Consider the following 18,274-nt stretch of genomic DNA (forward strand, 5'->3'; position numbering starts at 1 on the left):
CATGATTACTTTTATATGTAGTCTTCTTTCAGTAACTACTGACTGTGATAGTTATATTTATTAACTGGTTTTTACAAATTCAAGAATACAATGTTTAGTGAAAGTAATGCATACAGAAAAAAAGAGATGTTTTTATGATTTAATTTAAATGTATGCTACTTAATATGAACACACATACTTAAAGGATACTTTAAGGATACTTAAAGGATATATAGTCAAATGTCAAAAATGAGGGGAAAGGCCCTAACTGGTTTGGCTCAGTGGATGGAGCGTCGGCCTGCAGACTAAAAGGTCCCGGGTTTGATTCCAGTCAAGGGCATGTGGGAGGTGTGCAGGAATCAGCTGATCAATGTTTCTAACTCTCTATCTCTCTCTCTTCCTCTCTGTAAAAAATAATAATAATAATAATAATTTGAAAAAAAATGAGGGGAAAGGAAGGTAAATTTCAAAGAAACATGTATGAATTAAAAGTCATTGCTTATGGTGAGTGGGAGATGGTAGAAGTATTCATGGAAGATTGATGCATTTCATAAACCTTATGAAACTATTAGACTCTATACTGTGCTCATGAACTTTGATATAACAGCAAAAACTATGGTGGAAGCAAAGGTGACTCAAGCTGCTCCACCTAGTATAGAGCAATGCTTTACCTGCTATGATTCAGAGGCACTCACATGACCTCCTTCCCAAGCATCTAACTTCCAGGGTCTGTAATCTTCACAATTTGAGATCTTTTTGTTGTTGTTATTATTGTTAATCCTCACCCAAGGCTATTTTTCCATTGATTTTTAGATCGAGTGGAAGGGAGAGGAGAGACACACAGAGAGAAACATCTATGTGATAGAGACACATCAATTGGTCGCCTCCTGCATGTGAGCAAGTCTGCAATCGAGATACATGCCCTTGACCGGAATCAAACCTGCTACCTGCAGTCTACAGGCAGATACGCTATCCACTGAGCTAAATTGCTTAGGGTGAGTGGCTTTTCTTTACTTTAAAGCATAGTATACATTTGTTTGGGGAATGACTAACACAAAGATACATGCACATTTCTCAAACAAGCCTGGTAATATGAGCTGAAGGAATGATGACTTGGGAAATTCTCTACAGCATGGGTTAGGTAAGCAGATAGAACAGAATACTGCTAAAACAGATAAGCAATATATATCCATTGGATATATATCTGTATATAATCACTGGGTCATAAGATACGTGTGTGTTTTGGTAGATACAACCTGATAGTTCTCTGAGAGTCTGTACCAATTTACAGTCTTTTCTGCAGGGCTGTCACTGTAACCAAAATGTTAACCTCCACCTGCCTGTTTTGGCCCTCTGATGACTAAAGCATGAAACTTCCATAAGAAATTAAGCGACACTATTCATTTAGTGATTTTTCTGGATTTTCTTGCAGATTGGTGGGATCACCTGGAGGGTCACATTATGTGGTGCAGAGCATTCCTGCCTTATCTTTTCTCCATGTACCTTATTCGTGCTGTCCCCCACCCACTCAGCACACTGCTCCTAACTCTGCTGCTCTCCCAGATTCATTTCACCATTTCTTCTTTCCGTGTGGAGTAGTTTACCACTGTGATTCAACAAAAAATCCTTGCAACTAAAATTATTAGGGCTGTTGGCATAACACATATCCTTGTAGTCAACAACTACAACCATAATGGATGTTGTTAGGATAACATGATAATAACAACCATAACAACCCCCCCCAAATAAATTAAAACAACAACAACTCTGTAACCACAATTATTTGTTGAATTAAAAATGCAGAGAAATAATGCTCTCTGCTTTTCCCCTCCTACTGTGACCTTCCCAATTCAGTGTTTCAATAGGGCTACTCACAAATTTTTTATAATCTACCATGGTTAGGTATTAATTTCCCGTAGTTGTATAGACAGTAGAATTCAATGGGCAACTGGCCTATAATAGACCTATAACTTAATACACATGCCAACTTCCCGCATGTGTATAACTTAATACACATGCCAACTTACACAAATAAGAAGTGAGCATATAACTCACACATATAATCCAACTTAAAAAAAAGCAAGGAACCCCAACATAAGATTTCATTTGGAAAATAAGCTTACAAAGGGGAGGTCCTACACAATTGTTTTATGTTTTGTGACAAAGTATAGGACTCATAGGCTGAGAGATGCAACACACAGATCAACCGGTCCAGTTCCGACATTTAAAAATGTGAAAATTGGATTCAGAGGCAACAAATGTCTTCCCAAGGGGTGTAGACTATTTCACAGAGGGGCCAAGACTAGAACTAGTACTGTGTTTGCTTTTTGTTTTATTCTACTTATTTCCATTTCTAATCACATATTAATCCAAGACCCACGCTTGGACACCCACACAGGTCACATACATCGTATCCTGGCATTTTCCCTAAAGCTCACAGTTTTACCTCCGTGTTCTTGTGCAACATGAGATACCAATCAGTTCTACCCAGGCTGCTCCGTGATCAGAGTCCCACGTCCTGGAAGGCAGATTCCTGCATCCTCAACCTATTTGAAGCCTCTCTCTCTAACGTTAGAGGCTGGAAAATGCGCGGGGTGACTGGTATTCCCAGGTGCCTTCAGTCTACCCTTGAGCCTTGGCTGAAGCAGCAGGGCCCAAAATGCTGTGGGCTCAGTCTGCTGCCTAGTTCCCCAGATAGGAAGCAGCCCTCCAAATGAACCCAGACTCTGATTGCACCTGGTAGAGGGGAAAAAATCATGAACAGAAAAATCCTGGTACCAAAGGGCAGGGTACCAGGAGATTTATGTCCAGAAAACGGGCACCTGGCCCTTGTCCAAGAAAGTCCCTATCTACTCCTCCCATTCCCAGGAAATGCTGGCACTGCCCTTCCCAGCCAGTCATTAAAAAGGAAGGACCTGGAGAAGAGCTAGAGCACGAAAAGCAGAGCCAGAGCGCTGGGGGGATACAGGGAGTGACTGCTAACTGGCCCTGGGTTTCTCTGGGGGTGATGGAAATGTTCTAATGTTCTAAATGTGATGATGGTTGCACAACTCTGAATTACTAAAAACCATTGAGTGCCATACATACTGTACGGTATGTGAATTATATATCAATAAAGCTGTTTTAAACATATGCATGTTCACTTTATCCTCACCAGAGGATATTTTTTCCATTGATTTTCAGAGGGAGTGGGAGGCAGAGGGAAGGAAGAAAAGAGAGAAGGAGAGAGGGAGAGCGAGAGAGAAATACTGATGTGAGAGACATATCAATTGATTACCACCTGCATGCACCTGCTCTGACTAGGGCCTGATATCAAACTACAACCAAAGTATGTGCTCTTGCCTGGGAATTGAACCCCGCGACCCTTGGGTCTTCAGGTAGACACTCTAACAATGTCTAGGTCACTGTTATACACACACACACACACACACACACACACACACACACACACACTAGAAGCCCGGTGCAAAAAATTCGTGCGGGGGGGGGGGGTCCCCTAGCCCAGCCTGCACCCTCTCCAATCCAGGACCCCTGGGGATTGGGCCTAAACCAGCAGTCGGACATCCCTCTCACAATCCTGGATTGCTGGCTTCTAATCGCTCAGCTGCCCGCCAGCCTGGTCATCCCTAACTGCCCCCGTCCTCCCCCCCGCTGACCTGGTCACCCCTAACTGCTCCCCCCTCCCACCATCCTGGTCACCTCTTACTACACCCCCTGCCAGCCTGGTTGTCCCCAACTGCCCCCCCTGCCAGTCTTATCACCCCCTCACAGTCCCCCCCCCCCACTTGCCTGATCACCCCATGCAGCCTGCTATTCAGTCATTTTGTCTTCCCTCAATAATCCCCCTGCCAGCCTGGTCGTAGGCAACCATCTTGTGAGGGTGTGAGAGTTAATTTACATATTACCTCTTTATTATATAGGATGTGCAAGGTTGTGGCCTAGTGGCCCATGTGGAGGAGGAAAGAAAGCTGGAGTCCTAGTGGTGGTCCCCGCCTGACTGTTGTGCTTTTGGAAGTAGGATTTGTTAACTTATTTCCCAAAGAATTAAGTGAATAGAAACTGAGGATAAACGAAAACAACAGCTTTCTTGGGAAGGGTTGCATTGAAGAAACCCTAAGTTTGTCCCTATTATTTGGAAGGTAGCAGGCTGACAGCAGAAGTATTTTTTTAAACGTTCCTTTCTATAAATGGTGTTTTTAATGCATCAACGTAGAGTAAAAGGAAGCCCTTTAAGGCTACAAAACTCCAGGTGCTGACAGAAATATATAGGAAACCATATGTTACACATTCTGCCTGCCATGTTGATTTCAGGTAATGGCTACAAGTCTTTAAGAGAAAAAGTGCATACATTTCTACAAAATATGTATGTTTTGAAAAAGTAATTTCTACTATGTTGAAACTAGAAAATTAAAAATGCTAAACCTGGGAGGATCCAAGATGGCTGCTCGGGTATACACCTAGCCGCAGCAGCTCACAACAATTTCAAGGGAATACAACTAAAATGTAGAGTGGACATTGCCCAGAGCTACAGGTAGTCGACTGACTGAAAACTCTACAATAGGAAGGAGAGAGAAAACCAGAAGGAAAATCAGAGGAGCTGAAAAAAAGCCTAAGGTACGGAGACATGCTGCGCGCTCGCACGCACGCGCGCGCGGAGAGGTCGCAGCCGGAGAGGAGAGGGCTGGGTGCTGCCTGGCGTTCCCTAGCAGGAAGGAAATAGAACCCCCAGCCTGGGCTGAACCCCCGAACCGGCAGCGCTGAGCCCCAAGATATGTGCCAGACCCTGGGGACCCAGGCTCCGGCAGGGGGAGACAATCCCGGGGGACGGCGAAATGCGGGGCCCCCGGAGTCGCGCGCACATGGCGCGCAGAGGACTGAATGTTGACTCTGATGCTGGATTACCCTAGCCGGAAGAAACAAAGCCTCCGGCGGCAGCTCTGAGCCTCAGTCCAGACCACCCTGAACTCCAGGTCTGGGCCAGTCCCTGGGGACCCAGGCTCGGGCAGGGGGAGACAGAGCTGTGAGGTGGAGTCCTGGGAGCGCGGCGAAAGGCCGAGCCCCCGGAGTCGCGCACACTGTGTGCAGAGGACAGTCTGTTGACTCTGATCCTGGACTCCCCTAGTGGGAGGGAGAAAGAAAGCTCCAGACTGGAGGAACGCCACGAGGAGCAGGAGCCCCTGCCGGACACCGGCCAGCCGGGCGCCAGCAAGGAGCCGGGCGACGGGGCCCCCAGTGGGGGGGGTGCCCTTGAGCCTTCGACTGCTGAGCGCTGGCAACGGAGCCAAGGACGGGGGCTGCTTCCTGGGCGGCGCCGACCCCGGCAACAGGCTGGAGCAGCGCGGGAGCCCGCGGAGAACAAAGGGGTGCCACAGGCCAACCTGCTGAGCTCCCAGGACAAGGAGGAAGAAACCAAAGAAGTTCTCAATGTGAAGAAATCAAGTGAGAGCAAATGAGAGTAAAATTACTTAAGAAAGAATACAAAGAAGATCTTGAAAAATCAAAGACTAAGTCAGAACTCAACGCACCAGCCAACATTGCAACATAAATGCGTTTTTGTTTTTTTTAAAAAAAAGAAAAAAAAAAGGAGAAAAAAGGGACAGAATGTTGGAACAGCGGCGACCAGGCCTAGAGTGGCCAGGCACAAGGCAGTGGCAGCTGGGCCCGGAGCAGCAGTGGCCAGGCCCCAGAGCAGCAGCAGCCAGAACAAGAGCATCAATGGCCAGCACTGGAGCAGCCAGACCTGGGGCAGTGGCAGCCAGGCCTGAGGCAGAGGCGGCCAAGCCCAGGGTGGCCAGTCCAGGAACACCCAGACACGGAGTGGCTGGGCCCGGAGAAGCCCGGTCCAGAGCAGCCGGGTTGGGAGCAGCCAGGCCCAGAACAGCAGTAGCCAAGCACGGAGCATCCAGGCTGGGAGCGGCCAGGCTCGGAGCAGCCGGGTCGGGTGCGGCCAGGCCCGGAGCAGCGGCGGCCAGGCTGGGAGCGGCCAGGCCCGGAGCAGCTGGGTCTGGTGTGGCCAGGCCTGGAGCAGCGGCTGCCAGGCTAGGAGCGTCCAGGCCCGGAGCAGCAGCTGCCAGGCTGGGAGCAGCCAGGTCCGGAGCAGCCGGGTCTGGTGTGGCCAGGCCCGGAGCAGCGGCTGCCAGGCTGGGAGCGGCCAGGCCCAGAGCAACAGCTGCCAGGCTGGGAGCGGCCAGGCCCGGAGCAGCCGGGTCTGGTGCGGCCAGGCCCGGAGCAGCGACTGCCAGGCTGGGAGCGGCCAGGCCCGGAGCAGCCAGGTCTGGTGCGGCCAGGCCCGGAGCAGCAGCTGCCAGGCTGGGAGCGGCCAGGCCCGGAGCAGCGGCTGCCAGGCTGGGAGCGGCCAGGCCCGGAGCAGCCGGGTCTGGTGCGGCCAGGCCCGGAGCAGCGGCTGCCAGGCTGGGAGCGGCCAGGCCCGGAGCAGCCGGGTCTGGTGCGGCCAGGCCAGGAGCAGCGGCTGCCAGGCTGGGAGCGGCCAGGCCTGGAGAAGCGGCTGCCAGGCTGGGAGCGGCCAGGCCCGGAGCAGCCGGGTCTGGTGCGGCCAGGCCAGGAGCAGCGGCTGCCAGGCTGGGAGCGGCCAGGCCCGGAGCAGCGGCTGCCAGGCTGGGAGCGGCCAGGCCCGGAGCAGCCGGGTCTGGTGCGGCCAGGCCCGGAGCAGCGGCTGCCAGGCTGGGAGCGGCCAGGCCCGGAGCAGCCGGGTCTGGTGCGGCCAGGCCAGGAGCAGCGGCTGCCAGGCTGGGAGCGGCCAGGCCCGGAGCAGCGGCTGCCAGGCTGGGAGCGGCCAGGCCCGGAGCAGCCGGGTCTGGTGCGGCCAGGCCCGGAGCAGTGGCTGCCAGGCTGGGAGCGGCCAGGCCCGGAGCAGCGGCTGCCAGGCTGGGAGCGGCCAGGCCCGGAGCAGCCGGGTCTGGTGCGGCCAGGCCCGGAGCAGCGGCTGCCAGGCTGGGAGCGGCCAGGCCCGGAGCAGCCGGGTCTGGTGCGGCCAGGCCCGGAGCAGCGGCTGCCAGGCTGGGAGCGGCCAGGCCCGGAGCAGCGGCTGCCAGGCTGGGAGCGGCCAGGCCCGGAGCAGCCGGGTCTGGTGCGGCCAGGCCAGGAGCAGCGGCTGCCAGGCTGGGAGCGGCCAGGCCCGGAGCAGCAGCTGCCAGGCTGGGAGCGGCCAGGCCCGGAGCAGCCGGGTCTGGTGCGGCCAGGCCAGGAGCAGTGGCTGCCAGGCTGTGAGCGGCCAGGCCCGGAGCAGCGGCTGACAGGCTGGGAGCGGCCAGGCCCGGAGCGGCCGGGACCGGAGCAACCGGTCCCAGAGCAGCCGGGTCGGGTGCGGCCAGGCCTGTAGCAGCAACAGCCAAGTCCAGAGCAACTAGGTCGGGAGCGGCAGTGACCAGACCCGGAGCAGCTGGTTGTGGAACGAACCAGAGCAACAGAGGCCAGGCCCGGAGCAGCCAGGCCCGAAACAGCTTGCTCCTCGCCTGTACCTGCCCACGGCTGCCTCTCAGACATGGCTGGAAACTTTTGCGGGAACTTGAGGGTCTGCTGAATCAAGTGATGAAGTCTTAGATCTGGATGTGTTGAGTTAGTATAGCGCTGGGGTGTTGATCTGTGAGTGCCTTGGGTGGGGCCTGGATGAGGCTGGTTGACCTATTTGAAAATGTCTTTTGTGTGAAGTGTATCATTGGGCATGTGGAGGTATTATTGATATGAGAAAATGCTAAGTAACAGATTTACTATCTGAAAAGGGATTTACTATCGGGGAAAGGGAGGGAGGAAGAGACTGAACATAAACTGTGCACCTATGGATGAGGACAATGGGGGATGGGGAGGGGGCAGAGGGTGGGGTGGGAACCTGGTGGAGGGAGGAAGAAATGAGGAACCTTTGTAATAATATGAACAATAAAGATTGATTTAAAAAAAAAAAAAAAAAAAAAAATGCTAAACCTACCAAAGGAATTGTAAGCACGCTGTCCAAGGCTCGGTGAGGAGAACAGAGCCCTCCTCCCGCCGGTGCCTATGCCACCTGCACAGATAAAGGAAATGTCCCGCTTCCACCAGCACTGGGAGGGGAATATCCTGACAAGTCCGATAACTAACCTTTCCAGTGAATGTCACCAATAATCAGAAAAGCCAACCATCCTAGATATACCTGTGGGAGTAAAGATATGAGATAGGATTGTTCATTTTTTTTTGTGTGTGTGGAAATGGTAGAGAGAAAACCCTTGTTTGTTTGAACAAAAAAAAACTGAGAAGGCTTAAAATACTCATACTGAACTAATCCTTACCTTAAACACCTACTAACTGTAGTTCTTAAACTTTTCCTTTTGTTTTTAAATGAAGAAATTTGGTTTTACTGCAGACTAAGATGATTGTGGCAGCTCCTTGTGAAGGAGAAGACAAGAACCAGCAGACTCATCTCTATTCTAAGTGAATAAATAAATCCTAAGAATGGTTATGATGGCTGAAAACAGTTCTTGAGATGAACCAAGATCTCTTAACCAGTAGTCTCTCCTAGGCAGGCAACCATGGGCGTTTGTTCTGGAGGAGTGTGATTTGATATTCACATTTTCTTCCTATAGACCCCAAAATGATCTCGCTGACACTTGAGCAAGGCTAAGTTGATGAGAGAATGCCCTGCAGCTGAAGCAAAATAGGGCCGAAGGAAGAAAATAAAAGTCAGTTTTTTTTGTAGTTCCTCACACGACTTTAAATGCTCTACTTACTCCAACAACCCCATGAGAAAGACCCTGAGTGCATGTGGCGTTTCCCACAGTTCCAGGACAGGGTTTAATTATGGTTCTTTCTAACTAGTCATTGTTGTAATTTTTCACTACTGGCTAACTTAAACCTGTACTTCTGGCCGGAAAGAGACACAAACAAACCAGTAAAGGATGAGATATATGTACAGTTTTGATTACAGATCTAAGAATAATGGCTTTGAAGGATTATAGTTGAGCTCCATGGCTGCCTTAAACTGACAATATCACACAGAGATCTTGACTGAGATGGAGCTGCCATAGTGCGTGGCACCACACCTCTGGCAGAGCCCTCCTAAGCATGGGTCACACTGTCCTGGAGCTTTCCCTAGCTGTCTTGTGAGTTCCTGGAAAGATTAAAACTGGGTTTTAGTCCATCATCTATTAGTTCTTATATGTAGTAAGCATTCAATAAATATTTATTGAACTTTTATAAAAGCTATTTAAACTGTCTTAAAATGGCTGTTTTGACCAGTAAGTTTTTTGTTCAATCTGGGTAAGGAGACAGAACTGAAAGGAAGAGGGGGTTACTACTGACCAGGTCTGCTTCTGCTTTCCAGCCTGTTCTGTTTTCTCTCCTTGAGATCATCTAGCAACAAGGGTGACAGGTTCTAGTGTGTTCCTTAGACTCCAGTCCGACCTGACCATGAAGACAGCATTCGCCCTGCTGGCTTTCCTTCTTATCCCATGACTAAGGAGTGTGGCCCAAAGACACTGAAGGCTCTGCAGAAGGAAGGGATTAATCAGGAGCTGACAACTGCTGTCTGATCACAGACTCATTCTGTGACTTTCGGGCCACAACATTTGTCAGCTGAGTGAGAAGGATAGTTCATTGAATATTAAATTTCCAAAAACTCAATAATGAATTTGGATAATTGTTTTTGCCCAAGTTAGAGATAAAAATGGACAGGAGGTATGCTTGTGATTTTGGGATGTTTTCAATCCATCCCAAAGAAGCAGCTATATTATGCAATTTCTTAAGACCTTTGGGCAATAAGAGCATCCCACTCTTCTAGCCAAAGCACATTCTTTTCCAGAGGAAGCTCCAAGTGCATGCAGGGAAGAACAGACTTCATTCAAGTCTACATTCAGAATATGAGCCAAAGAACACTGGAAGTATTCCATGGTGTCACTGTACCACAGCTTTTTAAACCATTCATCCACTGATGTGCACTTGGGCTATTTCCAGATCTTGGCTAAGGCAAATAATGCTATGAATATAGGAGGGTGAAGAAGAAGAAAAGAACACTGGAAGGAGGCAGCATTCTGTACCTGGCAGTGCCACCCAAGGTGTTTATGAGATCCGTAAGTGTTTGAGGTACTGGCCTTCAGAGGTTAAGAACGTAGGAAACCTCACATGCAAAGCTTCCTTTGTCACCTTAAAGAGCTATCATTAGGAAGGTCTCCGAATCCTTTTTGAATCTCTTATTTTGAATCTGAATCACCTCTTGAGGTAGTAGGTTCTAGAACTACACTACCAACTTTGCAAAGACATGTACCTTGTACTGTATGAAAGCTTGTTAAATTTCAAAGGAAAAAACACATTCAAAAGGTATCCTCTAAGTCAAGTATTTCAGAATTAGGCCAATTTGTTCTCCTTCTAATTAAAACTTTCATTAGAAAAGGTTCAGAACAAGAATTCCTTATAAGTAGAACAAAATACAAACACAAACACAACTAGCCTCTTGAGTGACTTCACAAACTTCCCTATATGGATAGCCATGACAATTCTATTTAAGCAGCTATTTTATATATTTTATTGACTTTTTTACAGCAAGGAAGGGAGGGGGATAGAGTGCTAGAAACATCGATGAGAGAGGAACATCGACCAGCTGCCTCCTGCACACCCCCTACTGGGGATGTGCCCGCAACCAATGTACATGCCCTTGGCCCGAATCGAACCTGGGACCTCTCAGTCCGCAGGCCAACGCGACGCTCTATCCACTGAGCCAAACCGATTTTGGCTTAAGCAGCTATTTTAATTTTTAACTTGCATTGGCTCAGGAGAAGAGTTCCTAACATTAAAAGTTTTTAAAAACTTTTGGATACTCTCATGTAACATCAGGCATTGTCTTTTAAAAATAACTTTTGCTTAAAAGAAATACTTGCAGTTGGAACTAGATTATCTTTTACTGAAAGAGCCTTCCAAGAGGTATACTGAGGCCTAAAAACATTGTTACTGATCTTTTATGGGGTCAAAAATTAAAGGACAGAAAGTTGAGAAACTGTTATGGTTGAGTCTCACTCTAAAGAAACAAGTCATAAAAAGACCCAGTGATTTAAAATGAAATCATATAGTTCCTCTCCAAATTTAGATCCCAAAAAATACAGTATGAGGGTAAGAAAATTTTTTTTAAGTTTAAGAATCTGTACCAGTGTAGATAGTTCACTGATTCAGGGCACCTAGATGCTAAGAGAGTGCTTTGTGAAAGTCAAATGTTCTCCAGTTATTTGGAAAGCTATAGTTGCCATTTAAAATAAATGTCAAAAGAAGGCAAGAGCATACAATGAAGCAGAGATAGTCTCTTCAATAAATGGTGTTGGGAAAATTGGACAGGTACATGCAAAAAACAATGAAACTAGACCACCAACTTATGCCATACACAAGAATAAACTCAAAACGGATGAAATATTTAAATATAAGATGGGAAACCATAAAAGTCCTAGAAGAAACCACAGGCACCAAAATCTCAGATATCTCTCATAACAATAAGTTTACCGATACATCTCCTAGGACAATGGAAACTAAGAAGAAAATAAACAAATGGGACTACATCAAAATAAAAAGCATCTGCACAGCAAACCAAACCACCAATAAAATAACAAGAGAGCCACTTCATGGGAGAACATTTTTGCCAATGATACATCCAATAAGGGGTTAATCTCCAAAATATATAGGGAATTCATACAATTTAACAAAGGAAAGACAAACAATCCAATTGAAAAATGGGCAAAGGACCTAAATAGACACTTTTCCAAAGGGGACATACAGAAGGCCAAGAGACATATGAAAAAATGCTCAAAGTCACTAATCAACAGAGAGATGCAAATCAAAATGACAATGGATATCACCTCACACCTGTCAGAATGGCTACCATCAACAAATCAACAAATGGCAAGTGTTGGTGAGGTTATGGAGAAGAGGGAACCCCAGCACACTGCTGGTAGAAATACAGACTGGTGCAGTCATTTTAGAAAACAGTATGGAATTTCCTCAAAAATTAAAAATGGAACTCCCACTTGACCCAGTGATCCCACTTCTAGGAATATATCCTAAGAAATTTGAAACACTCATCAGAAAGAATATACGCACCCTCATGTTCATAGAGCAGCACAATTTACAATAGCTAAGATTGAGAAATAGCCTAAGTGCCCATCAGCAGATAAGAGAATAATAAAAAAAAAAACTGTGGTACATCTACACAGTGGAATACTACATGGCAATAAAAGAAAGAACTCTTACCATGGATGGAACTGGAGAGCATTATGCTAAGCGAAATAATCCAGTCAAAGAAAGATAAGTATCACATGATCTCACTCATAAGTGGAATATAATGAACAACATAAAAGGATGAACAAAATAGATCCAGAGACACAGAAGCATGAACAGACTATTGAAGCTCAGAGGAGGTTAGGTGGGTAGGAAGAGATCAACCAATGAACTTGTATGCATATATGCATAACCCATGGACACAGACAATGGGGTGGTAAGGGCCTGAGCAGAGGGGAGGATGGGAGTAAGCTGGAAGAGTTTAATGAAGGAAAAAAAGAGGATCTATTTAATACTTTCAATAAAGATTAAAAAAATAATAATAATAGTATTAAATTAAATGTTAGATTTCTCCATGATCCTGTTCTATCTAAGGGAAATACACAACTGTGGAAAAATAACCGATGACAACTAAAGTTAGCTCAATTATTTAATAAAGGAAGGTGCTTGAAAGTAGTCAACAGGTCTAAGCAGAAGGTATTGCAACAGTATTGGAATGTGTCTTCTATTAGAGTGAGGCACAGGTAGTCAAGTGGGATATTAGGCAAAATTATGCAGTCATATACATATAATCTATATATACATACTAGAATCCAGGTGCACGAAATGTGTGCACAATCTGTCCCTCAGCCCAGCCTGCATCCTCTCCAATCTGGGACGCCTTGAGGGATGTCTGGCAATCGGACATCCCTCTCACAATCAGGGACTGCTGGCTCCCAACCGCTCACCTGCCTGTCAGCTTGATCACCCCCTAACCACTCCTCTGCCAGCCTGATCAATGCCTAACTGCTGCCCTGCCAGCCCAATTGCTCCCAACTGCCTCCCCTGCCAACCTGGTTGCCCCTAACTACCCTCCCCTGCAGGCCTGGTCACCCCCAACTGCCCTCCCCTGCCGACCTGGTTGCCCTCAACTACCCTCCCCTGAAGGCCATCTTGTGGTGGCCATCTTTGACCACATGGGGGCAGCCATCTTGTGCGAGGGCATGAGGGTCAATTTGCATATCACCTCTTTATTATATAGGATATATAAAAGGCTAAGTGTCCATTGTTACAACCAGTAGCTATGACGTGCACTGACCACAAGGGGGCGGGCTCTCAATGGAGGAGTTGCCATGACTAACACTGGCCATTTAAAAATAAATGGCACCATGGACCTGGTGCTGACAAACCAATACTTGGCTTCCCCTAAGTGGGACACAAACCGCCCCCCCACCCCACCCCAGCAACACCCAATCAAATCACAGCCAACTCTGCTGAGACCCCATGGCACAAAATGTGGCCCACAGCCCAGCCCAGCCCACCCAGGAAACAGTCACTGTGGGCGCCAGATAATGATGTCACGTAGCAATGCCCAGCTTCCTCGCCCTAGCGACTAGCCTCCTTAGAGTTTCTTCAGCCCAGGAACACGAGTTGCTTTATAGCCAGGTGCAAACATTTTGCTGCTGCTGGAAAGCTGATCTGCAACACCAATCCTGTCAAATGGATCACAGTCACCAGAATGCAGGCTTTATTGTTGTCTTTAACACCTAGGACAGTGCTTCAACATCTGAGCAGATGTGTAAATAACACACACAGAAGACACAGTAGGCCATATAGAATAGTCAATGAATGTCACACCTCAATGGATATGCTTATAGAGATCAATTAGGTTCGATTTGGAGCATGTGAGTTGGAGCTACCACATAGAATTTGATAAAAATAGGCATTAAGTGGTTAATATGAAGAATGCACCCTATAAGATTAGAATGGAGATACAAAGTAGCAACTTTCCTTCCCCAAGTCCAAAACACTGGACAGACTTGGGATCAATCCTCTTCTAGGAGGAGACGGAGGCAGGTATTATTTTGGTTCTCTATCAAGAGGCCAGCACATATGAAAATGAATGTTAAAGGCAAAAAATAATCCAAATACCCTGATTCCTAATAATTGGGGTTAATTTTAGGGCTCAGAGCATCTATAGGAAAATCATGTTTTCACTAGAAGTAAAATTGAAGGTTAATTCTTTCTTGTCCTTCCCTCTATGAATAAAAGGTCTCAATCTTGAAAGATGGATATCCTGCGGAGTGGGGAGTACAAAAAGGTCATCTCTTAACTTTAAAACTGAATATTCTTATGAAAGTTTCCAAAGCTTGTTGATGATATGTAAGGGTCTCAATTTGAAATAAGGGATACAAAAGCATTTATATTTGTAAAGAAGATAAAAATCTGTTTTAAAGTAAGTTTGTTTTTACCATGTGAAGAGCTTCTCTTCCTTCAGATCTTTTTTTTTTTTTAATGTATATTTTATTGTTGATAGTAGTACAGGTGTCTCCCATTCCTATCCCTCCATTTTACTTCTCTCTGGTCTTTTGAACTGGAAGGCATAAGACCCTGCCTAAGTTTGTCACTTCCTGGGTCTAAACAGCCATGTTATTGGCTACAGTGAGATTCTCTTCACTGCTGTGGATAATGCTCTATATTTGTGCAAAATTTAAGATGATTAAAAATTAAATGCCAGCCCTAGCAGGTTTGGCTCAGTGGATAGAGCGTCGGCCTTCGAACTGAGGGGTCCCAGGTTTGATTCCGATCAAGGGCATGTACTTGGTTGCGGGCCCATCCTCAATAGGGGGTGTGCAAGAGGCAGCTGATCAATGTTTCTCTCTCTCATCGATGTTTCTAACTCTCTATCCCTCTCCCTTCCTCTCTGTAAAAAAATCAATGAAAACATAAAAGAAAATTCAATGCCATTTCACAAAGCAAGTATTCTAAAACATCAAGCTAGTTAACCCAAAATAATGTGATAAGATCTTCCTTAAAGGGGAGGAAGTTGGGGCAAAGCCAGCCAACCAAAGCACATCGAAGCATTGAAGGAAACCATCACTCACCAGAGTGAGACTTCTGGAGCGAGAACTGCTACTGCGACTCTCCAAGCTGCCCCCTCTGCTCAGGTCACTGAGCCGGCAGCTGGGTGACAGGTCAGAGTCCATCTCTGAAGAGTCCGATTTCTGGTGGTTTACTGGCATCCCCACATTAATGTCGGCCAGCAGCTTGATCACAAGAAGCAGGGAAGAGGCCCGTGTTCCATTCTGAAGTCGTGGATCACTTCTAGAGAAACCAAGCACAAGGGTTAGTGAGCCTAAGGAGTGAATGCCTTATCCCCCAACCGAAAAGCTCAGCATGAGTAAGCATCACCTACACTTAGGGCCTCAACCACGAAGGCAAAGATAACTAGGAACCCCTAAGTCAACAGGTTTGGTGATGCTCGTTTCCAGGTCTCCTTTATACCCTTCTCCATTATCAAGATGTCAGAACCATTTTTAAGGAAAGACGGATGTGCTAAAAATTACTTTGGTGCCAATGATTTGATAGAATAATGTGCTGGCCCCTTCCTCTGCACGTAGGCTCTATACTTCCATGCTCTTTCACGCTCAGGCTCAGGTTCCCTCTGTACGCTGTATTAATTCTAGCCTTTTCTGCTTCAAACACCTTTTCCAGCTTCGCAACAGTTCAAAGTATAGCTGAAGTGACAAGAGTTATAAATTACTAATACAAGTTTGGCTGACATCCCCAAGATTCTAGACTCTTTGGAAGCCATACAGTATTTTAGTTTCTATATAAAATATTGAGGTCCCATAATTTAATACTATCAGAAAGTTCATGTTTTTACTTTCAGGAAGAAATACACTGAAACTGTCCCCTATAAGGCCCTAAATTTCATACAGTCCACTGACTCTTTTTTAAAAACTTTATGTATTGAGGTAACATTGGTTAATAAAATTATATAGGTATCAGGTATGCAATTCTATAATACATCACTTGTGTATTGTATTGTGTATTTACCCCCATAAGTCAAGTTTTCCATCACCATTTATCCCCCACTTCCCCTTCTTCCACCTCCCCCCACCTCCCTATCGTCTGGCAATTGCCATACTGTTGTCTGTGTCCATTAGTCTTTCCTTTCTTTTTATTTTTTAAAAATATATTTTTATTGACTTCAGAGAAGAAGGGAGAGATAGAAACATCATGAAGTAGCAGAGATGAGAGAGAATAATTGATTGGCTGCCTCCTGCATGCCCCCTACTGGGAATTGAGCCCACAATCTGGGCATGTGCCTGTGACCAGGATTGAACCTGGGATCCTTCAGTCTGCAGGCCAACATGGTATCTACTGAGCAAAACCATCTAGGAATTTTCTTTCCTTAAAAAAAAAAAAAGTACTAGTACATTGAGAGTTTTTTTTTTTTAAAAAAAAACAAACAATTGATTTTAGAGAGAAGAGGGGGAGAGAAAGAAACATCAGTTGCCTCCTGCACTTGCCCCCAGGGATCGAACTGCAACCTGGATATGTGCCTGACTGAATATTGAAGCTACCACCTTTTGGTGTACAGGATGACACTCCAACCAACTGAGCCACACCAGCCACAGTGAGTCTTTCTTCTTTTTTCTTTGCTTAATTCCTTCATCCTTCTCACCCAACCCCCAACAAACCCCAACCCCAGACAACTGTCTGCAGTCTATATTCATGAGTCTGTCTCCACTTTGTTTGTTAGTTTATTTTGTTCATTAGATTCCACATATAAATGAAATCATATATGGAACTTATCTTTCTCTGACTGGTTTACTTCATTTAGCATAACACTCTCCAGGCTCATCCATGCTGTCACAAAAGGCAAGATTTCCTTCTTTTTTATGGCTAAATAGTATTCCATTGTGTAAATGTACCATGGCTTTCCCCCCCTTTTCTTTTGTAAATATGCTAAAGGCACAATGCATGAAATTAGTGCAACAGTAGCCCTTTCTTCCCCTGCCTGCCGGCACTGGCTTCCCTCTGGCACCCAGGACCCAGGCTTTCCTCGAAGCCCTGGCTTTGTCCGGAAGGTCATCTAGAGAGACGTCTGGTCTAATTAGCATATTACGCTTTTATTATTATAGATACACTAGAGGCCCAGCATGCAATATCGCGAGGCCCTGCCCACCGCCTGCCGCACTCACAGCTGCGCTCACAACTGCGCCTGCCTCGCCACGCCCACCTGCCCGCTGCCCCGCCTGCTGGCCGCCAGCCTTGCTGCGATCAGAGCCTGTGGGCCACAGAGGAGGGCCTGAGAGGTGTTCCATGCATTTCATGGAGACCGGTCATTTGGTCATTTTGGTTGTGACACCTCTTGGGCTTTTATTATTATGATACTATTGATTTCAGAGAGGAAGGGAGAGGGAGAGAGAGAAACATCAATGAGAGAGAATCATTGATCAGCTACTTCCTGCATGCCCCCAATTGGGATTGAACCTGCAACCCAGGATTATGCCCCAAATGAGAATCAAACCATGACCTTCTGGTTCATAGGCCAATGCTCAACCACCCAACCAGCCAGGCTGTACCACAGCTTTTTAATCCAGTCATCTACTGATGGATACTTGTGTTGCTTCCCAATCTTGTCTATTGTAAATAATGCTGCAATGAACATAGGGGTGCATATATTCTTTCAGATTAGTGTTTCAGTTTTCTTTGGATATATTCCACAAGTGGAATTGCTGGTCATAAGGCATTCCCATTTTTCATTTCCAGAGGTACTGCTTCCCACAGTGGCTGCACCAGTCTGCATTCCCACCAACAGAGCATGAGGATTCCTTTTTCTCCACTTCCTCACCCAACACTTGCTTGTTGATTTCTTGGTGTTAGCCATTCTGACAGGAGTGAGGTGCTATCTCATTGTGGTCTCAATTTGCATTTTCTGATGAGTAGCACTGCAGAGCATCTTTTCATATGTCTATTGGCCATTTCTATGTCTTCTTTGACGAAGTGTCTATTCAGGTTACTTGCCCATTTCTTAATTGGATTATTTGGTGGTTTTTTGTTTTTTTTGTTGTTTTTGTTTTTGTTTTCAGTGTTGAGTTTATAAGTTCCTTACAATTTTTGGATATTAAATTCTTATCAGATGTATTGCTGAATATATTCTCCCATTCAGTGTGTTGTCTTTTCATCTTTTTTTTTTATGGTTTCCTTTGCTGTGCAAAATTTTAGTTTGATGTAGTTCCATTTGTTTATTTTTTCTTTTTTCCCCCCTTGCCCAAGGAGATAT

The 18,274-nt window shown here is 46.2% G+C and overlaps 1 protein-coding gene across 1 annotated transcript in view; it reads right to left on the bottom strand.

Moving 5' to 3' along the window:
- The window catches only part of PROSER2 (proline and serine rich 2), a 47,509-nt gene that overhangs the window by 11,033 nt on the left and 18,202 nt on the right, over nucleotides 1–18,274 (bottom strand). The window contains exon 2 of the mRNA XM_084876290.1: nucleotides 15,084–15,303. Within this exon, the coding sequence (XP_084732416.1) occupies nucleotides 15,084–15,221 (138 nt within the window). The 5' untranslated portion in view covers nucleotides 15,222–15,303. The remainder of the gene's footprint in view (nucleotides 1–15,083; nucleotides 15,304–18,274) is intronic.

This window comes from Pipistrellus hanaki (assembly GCF_964339955.1).
Source record: "Pipistrellus hanaki genome assembly, chromosome: 1".
Taxonomy (NCBI): Eukaryota; Metazoa; Chordata; class Mammalia; order Chiroptera; family Vespertilionidae; genus Pipistrellus; species Pipistrellus hanaki.